This window comes from Rattus norvegicus, chromosome 17 (assembly GCF_036323735.1).
Source record: "Rattus norvegicus strain BN/NHsdMcwi chromosome 17, GRCr8, whole genome shotgun sequence".
Taxonomy (NCBI): domain Eukaryota; kingdom Metazoa; phylum Chordata; class Mammalia; order Rodentia; family Muridae; genus Rattus; species Rattus norvegicus.
In genome coordinates, this window is record NC_086035.1 from 27,691,874 (window position 1) to 27,711,303 (window position 19,430).

General features: G+C 45.0%; 2 protein-coding genes and 1 pseudogene across 3 annotated transcripts in view; all 3 read right to left on the bottom strand.

The window, feature by feature from the left end:
• Ly86 (lymphocyte antigen 86) overlaps positions 1-13,463 on the bottom strand; it is an 84,024-nt gene extending 70,561 nt beyond the window's left edge. Inside the window, exons 1-2 of one of the 2 annotated variants that reach the window (XM_006253800.5) lie at positions 13,291-13,463; positions 636-889 (exon numbers count right to left, since the gene is read on the bottom strand). In XM_006253800.5, coding sequence (XP_006253862.1) covers positions 636-846 — 211 coding nt within the window. In that variant the 5' untranslated portion in view covers positions 847-889; positions 13,291-13,463. Of the gene's footprint in view, positions 1-635; positions 890-13,290 lie in introns of those variants that run through there. The other variant, NM_001106128.1, reaches the window with a different exon arrangement.
• Positions 1-19,430, bottom strand: part of Tpi1l2 (triosephosphate isomerase 1 like 2) — a 923,619-nt gene that overhangs the window by 384,494 nt on the left and 519,695 nt on the right. The window lies entirely within an intron of this gene.
• On the bottom strand, positions 4,389-13,280 carry LOC134482848 (D-3-phosphoglycerate dehydrogenase-like; annotated as a pseudogene).

Genomic DNA, 19,430 nt, shown 5'->3' on the forward strand with positions numbered 1-19,430 from the left:
CCACTCCTAAGTTCTAGTTTGTGGTGCCAACAGTGGAATAGTTGCACTGGGGTTAAGTTTCTAGTACATGCTTCAGAACACAGGCAAACCACAGCACTCCGCTTTGCTGTCCTTGTCCCTAGGAAAACCCTGGCATTGGGTGCTACTTCTAAAGTGCTTGCTACTTTAATGGGTGGCACAGTGTGGCATGACAAGAACTCAGGAGGGGATGGCTGAAGGACAGACTTTCTGACCAACGTGACTTGATGCTCACCCAATTTTCAAAATGGCTGTGGTGGAGAGCCAGCAGCATGAGTGTAGGATTTGGGAAGAAAAGCTTATTGGAAGATCGCTGATCACTCGTTCTTAGGGGGTGGGGGGCCGAGCTCTTAGAACTGGCTCCATATCTAGACCACTCATCTCTCTCTTTCTTTGGTCTTCTTTGTTATTTTCAGAAGGCTGTCCCACTCTCCCTGGCCTTTCCCTCCCCGCAGCTCCCAAGGGCTCTCTATGGCCCTCAAAGATTCACCGTAGCTGCAAAATGCATTGGGCTGCTGATAACCTCATCCCTCACCCGTACCAACTCAGTGCCCGTATTGCCCACTTGTAGCTTTAATTTCCCTGTAAACACAAGCGACCATTTCATAAGACCTTACCACAGCTCTGGTAGACTACTTCCAAGCCTCCGCTGCTGCAGGCCATGTGCGTGGGCCAACCTTTTTCTCTGCCATGGTCACTGCTGCTGGGAGAAGTCAGAATCCACACAAGGAGGGCAGCTGCGACACTGTTCATGGTGAGGGATTGTGTGTGACCAATGATAAGCAAGTCCCATAAAAAGGCCTCTGAGGTTCTTCCTCCCCCGCTCATGAAAGGAGTGGTGTGTTCAGTTTCACTTCTTGAATACTAGGCTCTGGGGAATACAGTGAGAGGACAAAAAGAGAGCAGGAAGGGGCATTTAAATACTGTTCCAAGGGCCTTCACACACTTGAAATAGTGTGTGTGTGTGTGTGTGTGTGTGTGTGTGTGTGTGTACAGGTATAGGTTAGGTTGAAAGGTGACTTCTTGCTTTCACAGGAAGAGGTCCTGCATGACTCCTCAGGACAGCCCGTTTTAGATCCTTTGTCCCCAGTGGGACTATAAACTGAGGAAAACTGAGCTTTGGGCCACCATGTGTCTTCTATCAGGGTACACATCGCCAATGTGAGTCTCAGAGCCGGCTAACACCAGCGGGTTACGTTTGGCATTTTGCGGGTGGTGTACCAGCACTTAGAATCTGGAATGGGGATTTTGGATTTGGCTCTCTTCTGGCTTTGGCCCTGGCTTTGGGATTAAGAGTCAGCAGTACACGGTCCAGCAGAACGGGACAGTGCCCTGGGAGCCTCACAGAGCAGCTCTGGAGCTGGGCAAGGCAATCCCTCCGAGACGTATACTATCTTCCATTTCTGAGCCAACAGCCACAGGAGGAAGGATTTCCCTTTTAACATTTTTATCTTATTTATGTTTAGTGTATACGTGTGTCCTCTCTCTGGGTGGATGCGTGTGTATGAGCATGTGGAAGTCAGAAGATAACTCTCCTTTCCCCGTGGGTTCTGGGAATTGGCACTCAGGTCGCCAGGCTTGTGAGTGAGTGCTTTTACCCACTGAGACGTTTCATTGGTCTGTGGCTTCCTTTAAGGCTAGTTTGACTACTGGTCACAGGCGAGGTCACTGGTGCCGCTCCTCACACCAAGATGCCTTCCTCCATGGACTCTTGCTGTTCTGTCTCAGCACTGTAAGCGCACTGTACCCTAACTCCGCTGTATTCAGTTCATCAGACCCACGGCTAAGGTTGGTAGTACTTCAGAGCAACAGGAAGCACTGTTCCCATGGCAGGAAGAGAGGAATTATATCCCGTTGAGAATGTACAATATATTTTTAGAAGACATCTCAATAAAAATATTATCTCCTTGTGTGACAGATGGCATTTTTCTGTAACATGTAATGCAACCTTATAGGAAAAAGGAGTTATGCGAACTCGTCTTTCCTACCAAGAGCCAGGACTTGACTCTGATTAGGGGTTTTGGCTCACCTGTTTTAGAAATCAGTCCATAATAATGTCATCTTGAGTTCTGTTATGGCTTGGATATTAGCCGTCTCCCTGAGTCCCATGCGCTGCTAGGCCCTTGGCCACCTGCCTGGGGCACTACTGAGACATGGTGGGACCTTTAAGTTAGATCATCAGGATCAGACTCTTAAAGAAGATACTGGGATTCTAACTTTTCCTATCCATCTTTTTGCTTTGATTCCAAGCTGCCATGAGGCAATCAGGTTTCCTCATGTGCGACCCCACCGTGACATGATCCACTCCAACCCACAAAACAATGGGGACACCTGTCCATGCTCTGAAACCTTGATGCCGTGGAGGCAATACCTACTTTTCCTCCCTTCGTTTATTTGTCTTAGGTACGCTGTCACAGTGACAGAAAGCTAGCACAGGTGCAGTGGTTTGAATAAGCTTGGCCCCACAGGCTAATATATTTGTCACCAACAAATGGAACTGTTTGAAAAGATCAGAAAGTTTGGAGGTGGGGCTTTCTTGGAGGAAGTGTGCCACTGGGGGTGGGTTTTGAAGTTTCAAAGGCCCATGTCAGTTCTCTGTGTCTCTCTGTTTCTGTTTCTGTTTCTGTTTCTGTCTCTGTCTGTCTGTCTGTCTGTCTGTCTGTCCTTTTCTCTCTCCCTCCCTCCTCCTCCTTCTTCTTCCTCTCTCTCCCTCTCTCTCTCTCTCTCTCTCTCTCTCTCTCTCTCTCTCTCTCTCTCTCTCTCTCTCTCTCTCTCTCTCTCTCCCCCCCTACCTATGGCCTGTGGTCAGAATGTATCTCTCAATACCTCTCCAGCACCATGTCTGCCTGCTTGCCACTGTGCTTCCTGCCATGACGATAATGGCCTAAGCCTCTGAAACTGTAAGCCAGCCCCCCGATTAAAGGCTTTCTTTTATAAGAATTGCCTTGCTCATGGTGTCCTGTCGCAGCAATAGAACAGTGACGGAAATAAGTTTTTGACTAGAAACTTTATAAAGACAACAAAACATTCTTTGAGAATGTCCTGTTCCTTACTATAGAATAAGATTCAATTCATCTGACGATAGCTATTTAAAATATGGTTATGTATATGTAAATGGTAACCGAACATTCTGCCAGACTCTGGTATCATCTCCCCCACCTCTCCTTTAGCAAGTTGTGGCTAAAACGGCAATGTCTCTGCTCTTGGCTGCATTTCTCTTCTGCTTTTTGACAGTCCTCTTCCTCTGTCTCCCACTGTGCTCCTTTCCTAGTGGCCATACTGTGAGTGGTGCCCTCCTTTTCCTGCAGGGTGAAAATAAGACTGACTAAAGATGGAGAGAAAACAGCAAGGAGGGGAAGGAGGAAGGAAAGCAAGGTGAGCTGGGAAAGGGCGGCTGCTGAGTGGGCTGAAGCATCCTGTCTATGGGTGGGATGCACCGAAGATATCTAAGAACAGAGCGTGAGCACTTAAGAGGCTGAGATAGGAGGATTAGCACTTTGAGGCTGGCCTGAGTTACACAGTGAGAGCCTTTCCCAAAACAGTAATTGTCCCCCTAACCAGACAATGATAAAACATGTTCTGATTCATTGGGTGTGCAGTGTGAAAGCCCCCCTTCAGATCAACTTACAGACCTAGAAATTCGTGTCTTCCCTGTCTCCATGGTGTGTGTGTGTGTGTGTGTGTGTGTGTGTGTGTGTGTGTGTGTGTGTGTGTTCAAAGGAAAGAGGTTCACCTTTGCAGCATTTTACTGGGAGATAGGAAGTGAATGTCACGGAAAGCCAGCCCCTTGGGAAGGTGATTCAGTTTCAGTGCGGACATTGCACTCCTTAGGGTATGGACGGTGGTTTGGATCCGTTTTATCCCCCTCTTCCATGCTGGCCTGAACATTAATGTTGACTTCAATGGCAACGTTGCATCATTCTTCTTTGTCTTCCACGGTGCCCACCATCCTCTAACTGCCATAGGATACTTATTCCAGTCCAGAACCACACAACCATTGTCAATGACTGACCATACTTACAAAGGCGGCCAGCAGGGGCAGCCTCGTATATCTTGTGTTTATCACATTGCGTGCTTACGTCATTTTCTCTGTGCTAATTTAGTCTCAAGTTGCCTTGTTTACTGTGTCCCTGACAGAATCCACTGCCAATGATGTCAGTAAGAGGCTACAAGAAGTAACTGACCTAGAAAGCAAATTTGAAGAGATTAAGAACAGCAAAGGTAGAGAAATCAGAGGCCATGTCTTACCATGTGATTGGGGGCCAATGCACCATGGTTATGAGCTTGAAAAATAAAATTAAAGTATACCATTGAAAAGCCAATTTTGAGATGAGATTCACAGCGATCTCAACAGTGATGAGATTCACAGCATTTAAAGCAGGCCTGTATTAAATATGGAGAAACAAACAGAGATGGGACGGAAGACCAGACACAGAAGTGCATTTATCCTAACACAATGACAGTCATGGTCAGATGAGAAGTTTGTTTTCAAAGTTGCAGTATAGACCTCGACTCAGGTGCAGATTTGAATTTCCTTCTGTTTCTGAGAGGCTTTAAAGATTGGAGATTCTTTGCACAGTGGGAGTCTGGAAGGCGATGCCCAGGCATTTTGGAAGGAGTTTTGGAAATGGTAGATCGTGTACATGCAGAAGAAATTTTGCTCAGTGGGCCGAACCCTCAGTGCCATCCAGACCTGTGTAATTAGAACATTTTGTTCTCTGTGATGGTCACACAGTGGCCCAATGTTCCCCATGACATAGTTCTCTGAGCTTGTCCCACTGCTAAGCATCCATGACGAGAGAAAGCATACTGTTTCTCGCACTTTGACCCTGGTTTCTTTCTCCTTTCCATTGTGTCCTGTCCCTTGGTTTCTGTCACACCATGGTGAGAGGAAACAGGCTTTTTAGACTTCTAGATTTAATGAAAAGTGTAAACTGCTCTTATGTGAAAGTCAAGAAGATACTTCTTAGTGGAAGTAACAATGCACTTATTTGTTGGGTAAAAACTTGCTTAATAGGGGAAAAAGAGATGAGTTTTTTATTTACATGAATTGGTTGAGTGTGTGTGTGTGTGTGTGTGTGTGTGTGTGTGGTGTGTGCGTGTGTGCGTGCGTGAATGCATGCATGCGAGCATATGCATGCCACCCACACTTCCACCCTTGTGAAGGTCAGAAGACAATCAATGGTAATCACTTCTCTACTCCCACCATAGGGATTCTAGAGATCAGATTGTCAGGCTTAGTCCTCAGGTTGTTGGGTCTCGTTCTCATCACCCTTAGGTGCTGAGCCATCTCCCTGGCTATGCTTTTTCGCTTATTTATTTTAGGTACACTTTCACAGGGATCCCAGGCTGGCCCTGAACTCATAGCAATTCTCTTACCTCAACTTCTCAAATGCTCGGATTTTAGGCATGAACTGCCATTCCCAGCTGGAAAAGAGATTTGAAGACTGAAAAGTAGGGTTCTTTGATTGAACTTTCTGGAATATTTCATTGGTTACCGCATACATACAATAAACTATAAAATTTCCCCAGACCAGTAGCTCATTAAGTTTTTTCCATTAACCATTTTCTCTAATGTATTAACCATAGCAGGCTTCTATGAAATGCCACTCTCCCCTCATTTTGTTATTGTTGCTGCATTTGTTATCATTATTAATGCCTAATTATTCCAGGAACATAATATGTAAAGTATTTTGTTTCTAAATGGATCTATAAATTCTATAGCAAACTCTAAACAGAAATGAATTTTGTTTGAGGAATGTGTTTGCTATTCAAGGGAAGAGGAAGGCACTATAGATCAGCTAGATCAATTTCCCAATGATTTAAAGGGCAGTACACTGCAGCATCTGATTAAAGCAGAAGAAATTACTCAGAGATTCAGGGCGTGGAGGTCTCATTTGGAAAGACTGATACCCATTGTACTCCAAAGCATGGGGATAAATTAGCAACTTGGAGCTAAAGCTCCGCCTCATAAATTTGAGGATGCTTTCAAGATTGAAAGAATTCAGTAAGTTCAAGGAGGGATTCCCCAGGGGAAACCAAAAGCATGTAAAGAATAGGGAGGTGGCTATTCCATGACAGGTAGTGGACAGGCTCTTATGTGGCAAGTACTGCAGGTAGAGCATAGGATGTTGGCTTCTATATATGCCTCCAATTGTGGGTGATTTCAGAATGTCCAGATGTTGCTATAGAATGTGTCCTTGCCACATTTAAGCCAACTCTCTGCACTGCATATGATGTTGGACTGGCAGATGGTAGTTGGAACTAAATAACTTCTTACCCCATCAGTAGGCATGAACCACCCCCCCCCCAACTCCCTTTTGGAGTTAGATTCTTTACTAGAAATTAGTTCAGGCAGATGCCCTGGTTCTGTGATCCTACAGGTCACAGTGAGCGGGTTTCTTTGCAAGAGCCTGAGAGGCTGGGAGCACTGAGCCCCTGGGTTAGAAGCAGAACTGGAAAGCCTCAGATTCATGCTGCTTCCATGTGTCCAAGCTGGGAAGCTGGAAGCTTGGAGGCCTGGTAGGACAGCAGCTGTACACCCATCTGTGCAAGGAGGCCGATCATAGTGGGCACAGGGTTGGAGGGCCAAGCCCCGAACATGAGCAGGGGCTGAGCCCTGCATAGAGGCACCTCTGACCTGAAGACAGCTCTGCTGAACACCTGCACCATTGGTGTGGTGCCCTGGACCAAGCCCACAGCTTGGTAGGGGACACCTGCCAGGGCCACAGTCAGGAGGGTTTTCCCACTGTCCTGCTCCCCTGGGGCCACAAGACTGTGGGGGGTGGTGACACTGAAGTCAGCCTCTTTCACCAGTAGCTTAGCATTCACCAAGTTCATATCTTCCTGCTTTGATGCTACTCTCAGAAGGCTGACAATGACTGCAGCGCTCAGGCAGGTCCCAGAATTCTTCATAGATGTTCCTTGTATAACCATCTGGATGGTCCCTTTAGGGGAGCCAGCCCAGACATGCATCAGTGTGCCCAATGCTTCTGCCAAACCAATCCAAGGCTTGGTGTGTGGAGAGAAGGCACTGGTAAGGGCCTGGGCATTTACAACCCCTGTTAGAGATTTCCCCTTCACCATGTTCATAAACTGGACTGCGATTTCCTCCCTACAGAGGCCTCCTTGATGCTGGTGCCCAGGTGGGGACAGCTGACGATGTTCTTGTGGTTCACCAAGGCCTGGACCCACGGTGGCTCTTCTGAAAACACATTCAGTGCAGCACCAGCACATTGACCAGACTGCGGGGCACAGAGCATGGCACCTTCATCCACAATGCCTCCTCGAGCACGGTTCACCACTCTCATGCCTTTCTTGCACCAGGCAAAGGTGCTGTCATTGAGCAAACCTGTGGTAGAGAGCAGGAGTGGGGTATGGACAGTGATGAAATCACAGAGAGGCCAGAGCTCCTCAAGCAGCAGCTGTTGAACACCAAAGGAAGCAGCAATTTCAGGGGAACTGATGGGGTCAAAGCCTACAGCTTTCATTCTGAAGGCCTGCATTTGGGTGGTCACCTCTCTTCCAATTCTGCCTAGGCCAAGAATTCCCAGTGTCTTCCCATTCAGTTCTGTCCCCATGAACTCCTCCTGGTCCTAGTTACCATTTTTCATTGAAACCATTTTCCTGGGGGAATCTGCCTGGTCAGGCACACTATCATCCCGCAGGTGAGCTCTGAGGCACTGAGGCTCTTTCCATTGGGAGTGTTCATGACCAGGATGCTCTTCGTCATGGCAGCCTCCAGATTCACATTGTCCATGCCTGTACCAGCCCTACCCACTAGCTGGAGCTTCTCTGCTGTGTTGGTAACATCAGCAGTGACCTTAGTAGGGTTTCACAGTCCTGGATTTCCACTATCAGCTCCTCCTTGCTCAAGTTCTGCTTCTCCACCACCTGCAGCCCTCCATCTTTCAGGAGCTTCCAGCAGCCGGGGTCCAGGATGTCACTGATAAGTACTTTGTGCAGATTAGCAAAGGCCATTGCTGGAGCCAGGCCTTAGAATCAGTTGCTTTGGTGGGCAGAAGCACTGAGTACAGGAAACTGCAGGCAGGGCTGGCTCTGGTGACTGGGCTGAAAAGCCCTTTTTTTGAGTTGTTGGTCAGGGTCCAACTTTTGTCCAAGAGTCTCCCCAAACATTATAAGCTATTGGTGTTGCCCAATAAAGGTGGAAGGTAAGTGCCTATTGCTGAAAACACCATACATTTCAGATATAGGATATAGAGCTGGAACTAACCTAAAAGTCTCCTTTCTGAGGACGGTCTTTCGTGGTACAGGAAGGTACTCTAAAGAGAAGCAACAACTGGTCTACCCAGATACGATGTCTATGAACCTGCAGCAGTGGCACAAACACCTTGTCAGCCACCAACAACTCTCTAATTGGGCTCAAGACATGGTGAACGAGAAGGAATCCCATTGCTGAGAGAAGTCAGGGCAGGAACCCAAATAGGGAACTTAGAGGCAGGAATTGAAGAGAAGCCAGGGAGGAGCGCTACTGAACTGGCTGGCTCTCCACACTCACGGTCAGCTGATTTTCTTGTTTCCCATGGCCACCAGCTTCAATATAACACTGCCCACAGTGGACTAGACCTTCCCACATCAATTATTCATCAAGATATGCTGCACTGACGGGGACATTTTCTCAACCTAGGTTCCCTCTTCCCAGATGCCCCTAGTTCATGACAAGCTGACAAAAACCTAGCCATCCTTGTTCATACTTTCTGCAGTTTTCTGTTTCTCCTCATTGTTGTAAGCTGGCTGTCTAGTGCACAATAAATATATAAATATACTTATAATAATAAGTAGCCAATAAGACAGTTTCTATTGAATGGATGAAATTCCAAGGTCATATGGACTAACAGGCTTGTCTTTTTGGTCAAGTCTGCTGGACTTCCAGATTCCATTGGTCATCATTAGAAAGGCAAGATGGGGAACTTCTTACCAATGAGTCTGTGACACCCCCAACATTATCAAAAGTGCGGAAGCATCTTTTACTAAAAGTAGGTGAGTTTTTTTCTTTTTGTTTCTCATGCATTTTAACTGAAGAACTCCAGGCAGTGAGGCTAAAGAAAGACGGAAAGGAAACACCAAGAACCTCAACCTCCAACCATCTCCACTGGGCTTAATGAGCTCTCATTTGAATGTGTGCACACACATCTGACCTACACAACCTACACTGGGCATTTGCCTCCTTCCATTATATAATCTCAATGACTGTATGTTCTTCTGCTGTCTAGACTGCCTTTGTTTATACTTTGGACACTCAGCTAGTTGTCAATAGCAAAATAATAGGAGTTAATGCTGAGGAGAATTTCTTTATTATGTTTGAATTTAGCCACGACTATTTCTTCAGGGTAAATTCCTCAAAGGGAAGTTCATGGTGAAAAGAATTGCCAGACACTTGAAGGCTTCATATACATACGATCATATTTTTACTCAGAGACACTGGGCAATTTAGCAATCCTTTCAGCAATTGCGTATTATAATTGATTGTTTTTGGCCATATTAGCAGACAAACATTAGTGTTTCCTTCTGTCTATTCACAGTTCTTTCAGCGTAATAATACAAGAGAACATCTCTTCACAGTGCGGGGCTGGTCGTTTGTATTCCTGCCTTTGTAAACTCTTGTCTATGATCATTGCCTATTTTCCTCTTATGTTAAATTCAAATGAAAGAAATGAAAACTAGGCATTTAGACCACCATGGAAATCCCATCAACAAGCGTTATTACCCCCTTGTTCCTGCACAGTGATCGCCGTCCCTGAATAGACTGCCATGAACGATGTGAGCACAGAAAAATCTGCTAGGAGGTGTCCTTGAGATTCAAGCTCACTCACTGGACAATGCCAACCGTTAACAAAACACAGAGTGCTTATAATGCATAAAGCATTCTGGACGTAAGAGGCTGCGTTTGCTTGGATCACACTGCATCTGAAGTTGATTAACTGGGAAGTTGTGCGGGGGTGGGGGTGGGGCAATGTCCCCCCAGCTGCACACAGTACACACAATTTTGATTACTAGAAACACTTACTTGGCAGCGTGGGCTGCTTGGTCTCTCTGAAACCTCTGGGTGTTTGGTAAGAGCCACTGGGGGGCATGAGACCCATCTGCTATTCTTGAACAAAGGGTTCAAGAATTATTGCTCAATGATTGCTTTTCCTCAAAAAGCCTCAAGAAGAGGAATGCTTGTAAGGAAGGGGTTGCAAAGGTGATGGAGTGAGACCAGTGTGGCTAAGGGTCCCACCACTCTCTTTTTTATGACCTAGGTAAGGCCCAGACCTGTGCTGCAACGAGAGTTATATAGCTTCCCGATTTGAGTCATCAAGTGTACCTGGCTGTTTGAAACTAAAACCCTGGTAGTCTTGTTGTGATTTAAATGTGAAAAGGCACCATAAGGCTCATGTGTTTGAGAAACCACCCGGTAGCTTTACTTTGGGAGGCCATGGGAACTTTAGAAGGTGGAACTTTACTGGAGGAAGTGGTTCATTGGGGGCGGGTCTTGAGGTGTTACAGCCCTAGCCCATCCTACCTTCGGTCAGCTGTTGTCAGTCCACAGTCACAACCATTAGCTGCTCCGCACTCCTTCTTGTCACCCTACCATCCCTAGTCTGATGGCTCTGTTCCTTCTTGGACTGAAAGCCAAGCAAACCTTTCCCTGCTTAAGTTGTGTCTATAAGATGGCCGTTAGCCACAGGCATGAGAGAACTGACACTACTGTCTTGGTTTCATTTCCCGTGGCTGAGATTGAAATAAAATACCATCATTAGAGAAAAATGCTTACACAGTAAATTAGGGGCTGAGGCATAAGTGAATAACAGTGAAGAAAAATGCCAACGGAATGCTACCGTAGTGTCAGGGCTGGACAAGGGTCAGAAGATTTGGGTTTCTTGATAAACGAATATGAAGCTCTTAAGTTAGATAAAGATAATACCCCCTCCCCCACTTACTGAGGTAATAAAATCTACAAGTTTTCTGTACCATCCTAAGTTAGATCCATGTTTGTGGTTTTAGTGAAGATTCTTGCTATGTTTTTCCAGGAAGGAAAGCTTCCACGCTGCGATGTAAAAACTCATGTAGCAACGTTTTTATTTCCCCTTCTGTCCCTATAGTTTTCCCTCTTGTGGCATCATCAAAATAGCCATTTAGTCAGACAGCCAGACATCATGTGTGTGGCTTCTCAGTGGACGCAAAGAGCTCATTCTCGATGGTGTCGGAACTGGAGTTCTTGGTCCTTAGAGGTGGTTAATTGAACAACAGTAATAAACCAGGAATGCCTGCTTTTGCGTGGATTTGAAGTGGGAATTGTGGGATACCTCTGCTATAAGCTAGGAAAGGGAAGTGTAGAGAATGAAGGCTTTAATCAAGGTCTCCTAAGGGCAGAACTAGGACGATGCAAGCCTAGGGATGATATCCAAAGGTTTTCTTCTTTTCTTAACAGTTGATGCTTGCTAGAGAAGTGGGTATCATTGTCCTAAATGGGGTAGCCACTAGAAGATTAGGTAGGAAGAACAGAGGGTTCAGAGAGAAAGAAGGGGAGATACTAGAGGGTAACGGGGGTGAATATCATTACTTACTACACACACATACACACACACACACACACACACACACACACACACACACACACACACACACACACACAGAGGAAGCTCTTAAAAAAGAAATATTCTGTTTCCTACCAATACTGCCATCCTGAACACTGTGCTCTCAACACACAGATCTCTAGAGACACTCAAGTTGATTTCAAACCACAGCAGGCAACAGTAGAAAAGTATACAAACTGGACTTTATAAAAGTAACAACCACCACCACAACAACACAATGCTTATTGAATTTACTATCAGCAGACGTGTGTCACAGAATGCAGAAATTATTCACAAACCACACACCTAAGGATCAGGATAAGAAGGGGCCTCAGCTCCACAGTGGGCCTAGGACTCGATGTACATTTTCTCTGAGGGTCCACAGTGTGTGGTAAGAGGCACCACATCATCACTCACTAGACGCATGTAGGTACACAAGAAGACCAATCTCACTCATTAGGATGGTAATCAAAATAGCAACAACAGAACATGCAAGGGCTGGTACCGCAGAGACAGCTGAGCCTCTGTGCGTGTTGGGGAAATGCGAAGCGATTCAGGCCCCATCCCCCTCCCCGAAAGGGTTTTGACAGCTCCTTTAAAAGCTAAGCGGAAAATTCCAAGGGTTCTGGAAATTTTGCTTTGAGGAATCTATCAAAATGGACTGAAAGAAGGGACTGAAACAGATACCTGTGCACGAGTGTTCACAGCGTTATTCACAGCAGCCAAATGTCCATCAGCGCGTGAATGGATAAGTCAACTTACATGCATATCGCTCTGTGTATATGTATATATGAATAGCCACACAATTGAATATCATTCAGCTTCGAAAGAATGGGAGTATGAGGCATTATTGAATCTTAAAACCATTATGTTAAGTGATATAATCTGATTACCAAAGGACAAATGGCAGACAGTTCCACTGAGGTGAAGTACTGTCTTAGGGTCTCTATCGCTGTCATAAAACCCCATGACCAAGAGCAAGATGAAGAGGAAAGGGGTTTATTTAATCTTACAGTATAAAGTCTGGTATTCAGGGAAATCAGGGCAGGAGCCTGAAGGCAGGAACTGAAGCAGAGGCCATACAGGAGCAATGCTTACTGGCTTGCTGCCCATGGCTTGCTCAGCCTACTTTATTATAGTACTGAGAACCACCAGCCAAGGGGTGGCACTGCCCACTGTGAGCTGGGCCTTCCTCTGTCAGTCATCAATCAAGAAAATTCACTACAAGCCAATCTGGTGAGGGCCAATGTGTTGGGTCATCTTTTCGACTCAGTTTCCTATTTCCAAAACGATTGTAGCTTTGTCAAAATGGCTTAGAACTAGCCGGTATAAGTAGGCAAATTTATGGAGACAGAAACTAAAGCCATGGCTCTAAGAGGCTTAAAAGATGGGGGACAGGGGATTGTTTAACGGTCACAGAGCTTCTATTTGGGGCAAGAAGAAATATCTATGAAGGCCCTTTATCATGGTTACTAAATTACACACCTAAAATGGTTGAAAAAAAAAAATGAGGTCAAATTTGGGTTTGAAAACAAAATGGCGTCGGAAAGGAATATCCAAACTACTGTGACCGCAATTATGTTGGCAGAGAAGAGAGTTTAAAAATCCCAGGGGAAGCAGGATGTGTTTGCAGGGCACTTGGCACAGCTGGCAAACTCACCCTGGCGTCTTGCACTGCTTTTATTTTTCTTACCTGCTCAGGTCTGATGATTGTGTTTCCTACACATCTTTATGTCGAAAGGCAGAGTTTTTCAGACCCACTGCTAATCCTCCCCAAAAGCTATCGATTGGAGTGTTGACACTAGGGGGCCATTCATGGGAGCACAGAGCCTAAAGTGATACCAGAAATGCATACATAATGCATATATTATCTACATATTCTATATTCTATATTCTATATTCTATATTCTTTCTATCTATCTATCTATCTATCTATCTATCTATCTATCTATCTATCTATCATCTATCTATCTATCTATCTACCTATCATCTATCTATTTCTCATCCGCTGTCTGCCTGTCTGCCTGTCTGTCTGTCTGTCTCTATCTATGCCCACCAGGATCACATGTTCTGTGACATACAGTGAAAAGAACATACGTATTAGTTCCTTTTTCTCTTTGCTGTGACTGAATCCCTGACAAAACCATTAAAGAAAGGAAAGGTTAATTATTACTTCGTGGTTTGAAGAGATCTAGTGAATCACAGTGGGGAAAGCTAGACAGCAGGCACGTGGGGTGGTTGCTCATATTTTGTTTTCAAGCGGGAGGCAGAGAGAGATGGAAGCTAGCTCTTAGCTTACTTTTTCCTTTCTGTTCAGTCTAGGACACCTGCCCACCAGACAGTGCTGCCCTCTCAGGTTGGGTCTTTCCCATTCAGTCAAACATTTCTAGAAATAGCCTCCCAGTCAAGGCCCCAGGCTACATCTAGATGATATCAAATGTAGTCCAGCCCACAATACAGAGGCCCCACCACAGGGTACTCAGTGTCTGTGTTGTGCACGGCAATCCAGTTAACACTTGAATGATTGGAAAAGAAAATCTGAAAATAGAACTCTACTTGGTGCCAAGTAGATATCGCCACTTTCATTTTAAATGTTACTTCCTCAAACCTTAAATAACATCCCTGGGAGCTTCAAAAGTCAACTTCCTGTGTCAATATCCTCCTTTTTGTTTCATCTTTAACATTTTTCGTGAAACGAGGAGAATGCAGTGGGCAGTTTGCTTTGGTTTTGTGGGATGCCGATGTTTCCCAGCTGCCAAGAGCTGCCTTTAACAGATGTAAGAACCTAAAACCACTACATCAGAAAATATTGAAATAAACTAACATGTAAGCTAAAATGTAAGAACTGAGAGGGGGAACGTTTTGTCCTTAGAATGAAAGTGCCTTCGTCTTGTGTGTAGCCAGTGTTTGAGCCTTTTCCAGGGATGGTGCCCTGGACACTTGGAGGAAGTAGAGGTCACATCCCTGAGGAATTACTTGCACATGAGTAGTTTAACATCGGCGGTGGCAGTGACAGTCTTTTGGAAGGAAAGGCAGAAGCTAATCCTTTATGGAAGTTCAGACACGAATCTGTCACCCTTTTGATGACTCTGCATTATATCTCCCGGACTTGCCCTCTCCAGAGACAGTGGAAGCCCATTTGCATTGAGTAAGTTTTGCCTAGAAAATCAGTTGCAACAAGGAATGAAAAACTGCAACAAGCAGTTTCCTAAAACCTTTGAGGACTTGCCTTCACACGGAGGAGCTGAAGACCGCTTTGTTCAGACTGGGGACAGATTTCAAAATGTCACAGGCAGTTTGGGAGTGATTCTTTCAAAGTCTCAGGCCTCAAATTACTTGCCAGCCTGGGAGAACAAGGAGAATGAACCTGGACTTCAGCTGCTGTGGGAGAAATTGTGGCCTCTTAAAAAAATTCCCTTTAAAAGGGGTCATTCCTCTTTCTGCCCATGATGTTGTAAAACAGAGAGCTGGTCCTTGTCCCTGTCTCTTTGCACGGCTCCTGAAACTCTAAGAATTTCAAGGGTGATGTGTATGTCTTCTATGAGAGTGGGTAACTGAAGGCTGGAAGCCTCTGTGTAGTTTTAGGATGGTTGATGAATGTTTAGCTTAATTTCACCATCGAGATCAACACAGGAGAATTATGGGCACCTTTAGCCCCAACTTTTTGACTCCAGGAGCCCAAGGAAGGTGGATCACCAATGGCCAATGATAACATCAAAGGCCAAAGCCAAGTTTGATGGTGGTATCCTCTGGATAGCTGATCTTGTGGAAGTTTCTAGAGGGTGGCCTACACAAGGAACCAGATCCATACAACTGCCTATGCATCTCCCATGTCTGATTGCTCATCTGTAGACTTTCTAGCATCTTTCAGAACAGATGGGTAAGTATGTCTCCCTGGGTACTTTGAGCAGCACATTAGGAGAACCCAAGGAGGGGATTGTGAATCTCTGATTTAGAGCCAGTGGATTAGAAGGACAGCCCACAATGAGGACTTTGTGGGAGCCACTGGGAGGAGGAGAGTTTCCTTGAGGTTGAAGGCTTCAACTTGTGGACAGCCTCCAGGTGAGGCAGTCTGGTGTTCACTGGAGCCTTGCTTTATTGGTAAATGGAGGGAATCCCAGCTCTCTGTCACGAGAAGTACTGCATGGAGTGGCAGTGTTGGAAGAGAGCATTAGAAGGGGAGCGGTTTGGTTTAGATGCCTTCCACTGTAGCTCCGGTGGACCTCTCCATGTTGACGGTCAACCTCAGAATCTATGTTGCACTTAAAAGTGTTGACTCTTATCTCTGCCTATTCATGTTGTCAGTGCGCTGTGTAGAAAGGGAATGGGCCCAATAAGACAAAGCTCGTGGAGAACCCTAAAGGAAGCCTTGTACCCAGAGGTGAACATCTTCCCCTCCTAAAAGCCTTAGGGTCGATGCGCATTGTGAACATGACCCCTTTCGTTTCCCCAGTGTTGTCTGAATGTGAACTCCAGTAGTCTTTGAGAAAGCGTGTACTTCAGGCTCAGAATTCAGCATAGCGAGAACACACAGATGCACACACAGGATGCACACACACACACACACACACACACACACACACACACACACACACACCCCTTTCCCTGGCTCTTTGGCTCATCTTTTGTGTTCTCGGCCCCTCCTTCTCAGTCCTGGCCTGTGCTATCTTGCACCTGAGCTAGCAAATTAGCTTCCAGTACGGTCTCTCTCTGCCTAGAGTCTCTCTTTCAAAGTCATCCTCTGTGCTACAAGGACAAGGTGCCCTGCATATTTTATCTGAGATTCACCATCTCCTCATGCACATGTCTTCCCTTTGAGTGTTTTGCTCTACCCAAGATGCTACTATACTCTTTGGTCTGGTACTCACAGCTTAGAGTTGATTGCTCCAAAGTAGGGGTCCATCCAGGTCACCCTGTCCACTGCATGGGGTTGGTATTCTCTTCCCCTTCACAGCAGGACATGTGAGCTATGGCCCTTACCTTTGTTCTTCTTCTTCTCTTCTCTGCTTCAGTTTCCACAGACTCTCCCCCGAGCGCATGCACAGCGCTTTCTCTTTCTCTGAGGTATCTGCTCAATGTTTAATAAAAGTTGTGCTCTGTGCCACCGGGGTCTTTCCCCTTCTCTGGGTAGGAAACTCATGGAAGGACTGTCACTTTCAGCTTGAGACTTCAGAATCACCAGATTGCTCCCAGGATCAATGCCTTTGAGTTAATTAGGGGAGAGAAAATGGGAAGCGTAAGAACACCACTCTCCCCGATCCACCCCTGGTCTCTCTCGTGACGCCTGTAGCTTGTCTCAGATAATTGCTTGATACTATTTGAATATGGGCTTTGCTGGCTATTCATTCTGTAAGGAGTTTTTATTGAACCCCTGTGTGTGTGTGTGTCAGACACCAAGGTGCCATCGTGAATAAAGACCCTCCTGAGTTCATTTTGTTTGCAGAAGTCTTATTTCAATTTGTTCCACGATCACTTGAGGATGGGCCCATGTTCTGCAGAGCCTAGAATATTACAACTTATGAGCTTTCCTGGGTAAAATAAGATACAAAACTGCAGATACAATAAATATTTAAACTGAAAGGAATACAAGTCCCGTTAATACTGCAAAATACATAACAATCATATTTTATTCAGTCGCCTATCTGGTTTTGCTTATATTTGTCTCATGTGAGTCTCTTGGCTTCCTACTTTCAGTTCTCAGTCTTGTAGCATATGCCCATGTAAGGATTGGGAAGACGAGTCAGTCCTTCTGATAGCATTATTGATTGAATTGATTAATAATAATAAACAGTTATCGTTATTGGCTTACAAAAGGGATGTTTTAGTTTCCCAAGTAGTTATTCAGCTTTTGGACTCTTGTGAAACTCGAGTCTGTATTTGTTGATTTTTTTTCTGTAAGGACAGTAAGGATTTGTAAACTTTCTCTTATGCTCGTTAATGTCTGAAATGTTTTTGAGCAGGTAACACTGAGCAGCTGTTCTGTCACCAAGACCCTCATTAAGTGGCTTCTCAGGTGTTATCTGGGTTATCGCTGCTGCTGTCACCATGCCAGATCCTCAACCGTCACCCCGCACCCCCCCATTTTGTTTATGGGATGCATCCTTCATTAACTGAAGCATCTCGGAATCCCCAAAGCCTGTTCTTTACTATCTTCCAAATGTCTCACTTTGCTTAGCTCCTCTTACTACTTTTGGTTTAAAAGAACTTTGCAAAAGATTGTTTTGTTTTGTTGTAATTTACTTCTCTCCTAAATATTTTCTCCTGATTGTAGCCTCTGTTTATATTGTATTAATTCTAAGCTCCATTTCCCCTTAGCTTTCTGAAAAGTGAATTTTAATGGTGACTGCAATCGGTGTTTTGTCTGTATTCAAATTGAGACGGTAATTTTTCACTCGTTTTACTGACAGATTCTAAAATTTCAAGTTGCAGGAAGAGTGACGTTTTTGCCAAGGTTTATTAAAACCAAACAAAACACAACAAACTCCATTGTCCAATCGTGTCCATTGAATCATCAAGTATATTTCTAATAAACTTCCATTTTGACTAGGTGCCTATGAGAGCTACCCTCCCACCCCCACTTACAATATGAAGCATCTGCTCTCTGGAAATACTCACACAGCTCCCATTTGAAACCTCATCTTGCTCCTGTGTACACATGGGACTGAAGTGTGGTGAGGTGGAAAATCTGTGAGACAATCCTCACTCTTAACTTTCTAGTCAATGTCAAAAGGTCAACAGTGAGTGGGTGGGGGCATCTCTGGGACCAGTTCCTATGTTAGAACTATGGACAGAGTGTCTCTACAAAGAAACTCCAAGAGAATAGATTCACAGTTCAACTTCTCATAGTTTGTTACACCACATACAAGCCTAGCAGGGGCTCTGAAGGGATTTCACAGAAAGTGTACCCATGCACAAAGGCAAATGTCCACCCATCCCACCCCGACCAGGACAATGGTTCTTTGAGTGAGATCTCTGGACCAGTCTGATTAGTTTATGAGGATGCAGAACCTTAAGCTTCATCCTCCTCCTGCTGAGTGAGAACTGAAAAGGCCTTTAGAACCGTGTACCCCAAAGCAGGGCAAGACCCCTCTGAAGCAAATGAAAGGAAATGGTAGGAGGAATGTCTAGCATTCTGGGACCATGAGGCCTTCTCTCTGCAGTGCCAGTGCTCACCATTTCCATCGCTGGAGAATCCTGCTTTAGCATCCATGTCACCTCTGCAGCTCTTTTTTTGTTTAACACCGAGTTGTTCAGCTCAACCAGAGCTTTTCGTGCAGTGCCAACCTTACGTTTTGATGTGTAGACCTCTTCATTTATGAACTGTGTGAACTTTGGCCTCCTTTATCATCTCTATGCATAACCACATAGGCAGATGAAATCCATAACATATCAGTTGCTAGGGAAGCAGCATCATTACAATCATATAAGTAAAATATACACAGATAAGCCACTCTGACTGTTTTTGACTTAGAATCTCATGTTGCCCTAGGTTAGCCTTGGACTTTCTATGTAGCCGAGGTTTACCTTGCACTGTTCACACACCAGTCTCTACTTCCCAAATGCTGGGATCACGTTTGTGAACCACCATGCCCAGTTTAAGATAAACTGTTCTTATCAAGGGATATAGAAATTTTGCTATTTTTTTGTAATTCTAATTTGTGTGTTCACCTTATCTCATGTAAAAATACTGTAAATATACTATGGATATCTGATTTTTGGGAGGGAGGCATTTTATTTGATGTGGGTCTCTGGCCTTCTTCTATGGGTAAATGGGAATAAATATTAATTTGTCATAGCGCAGTTACTTGTGACTTATGTTTGCAGTGTTTAAGC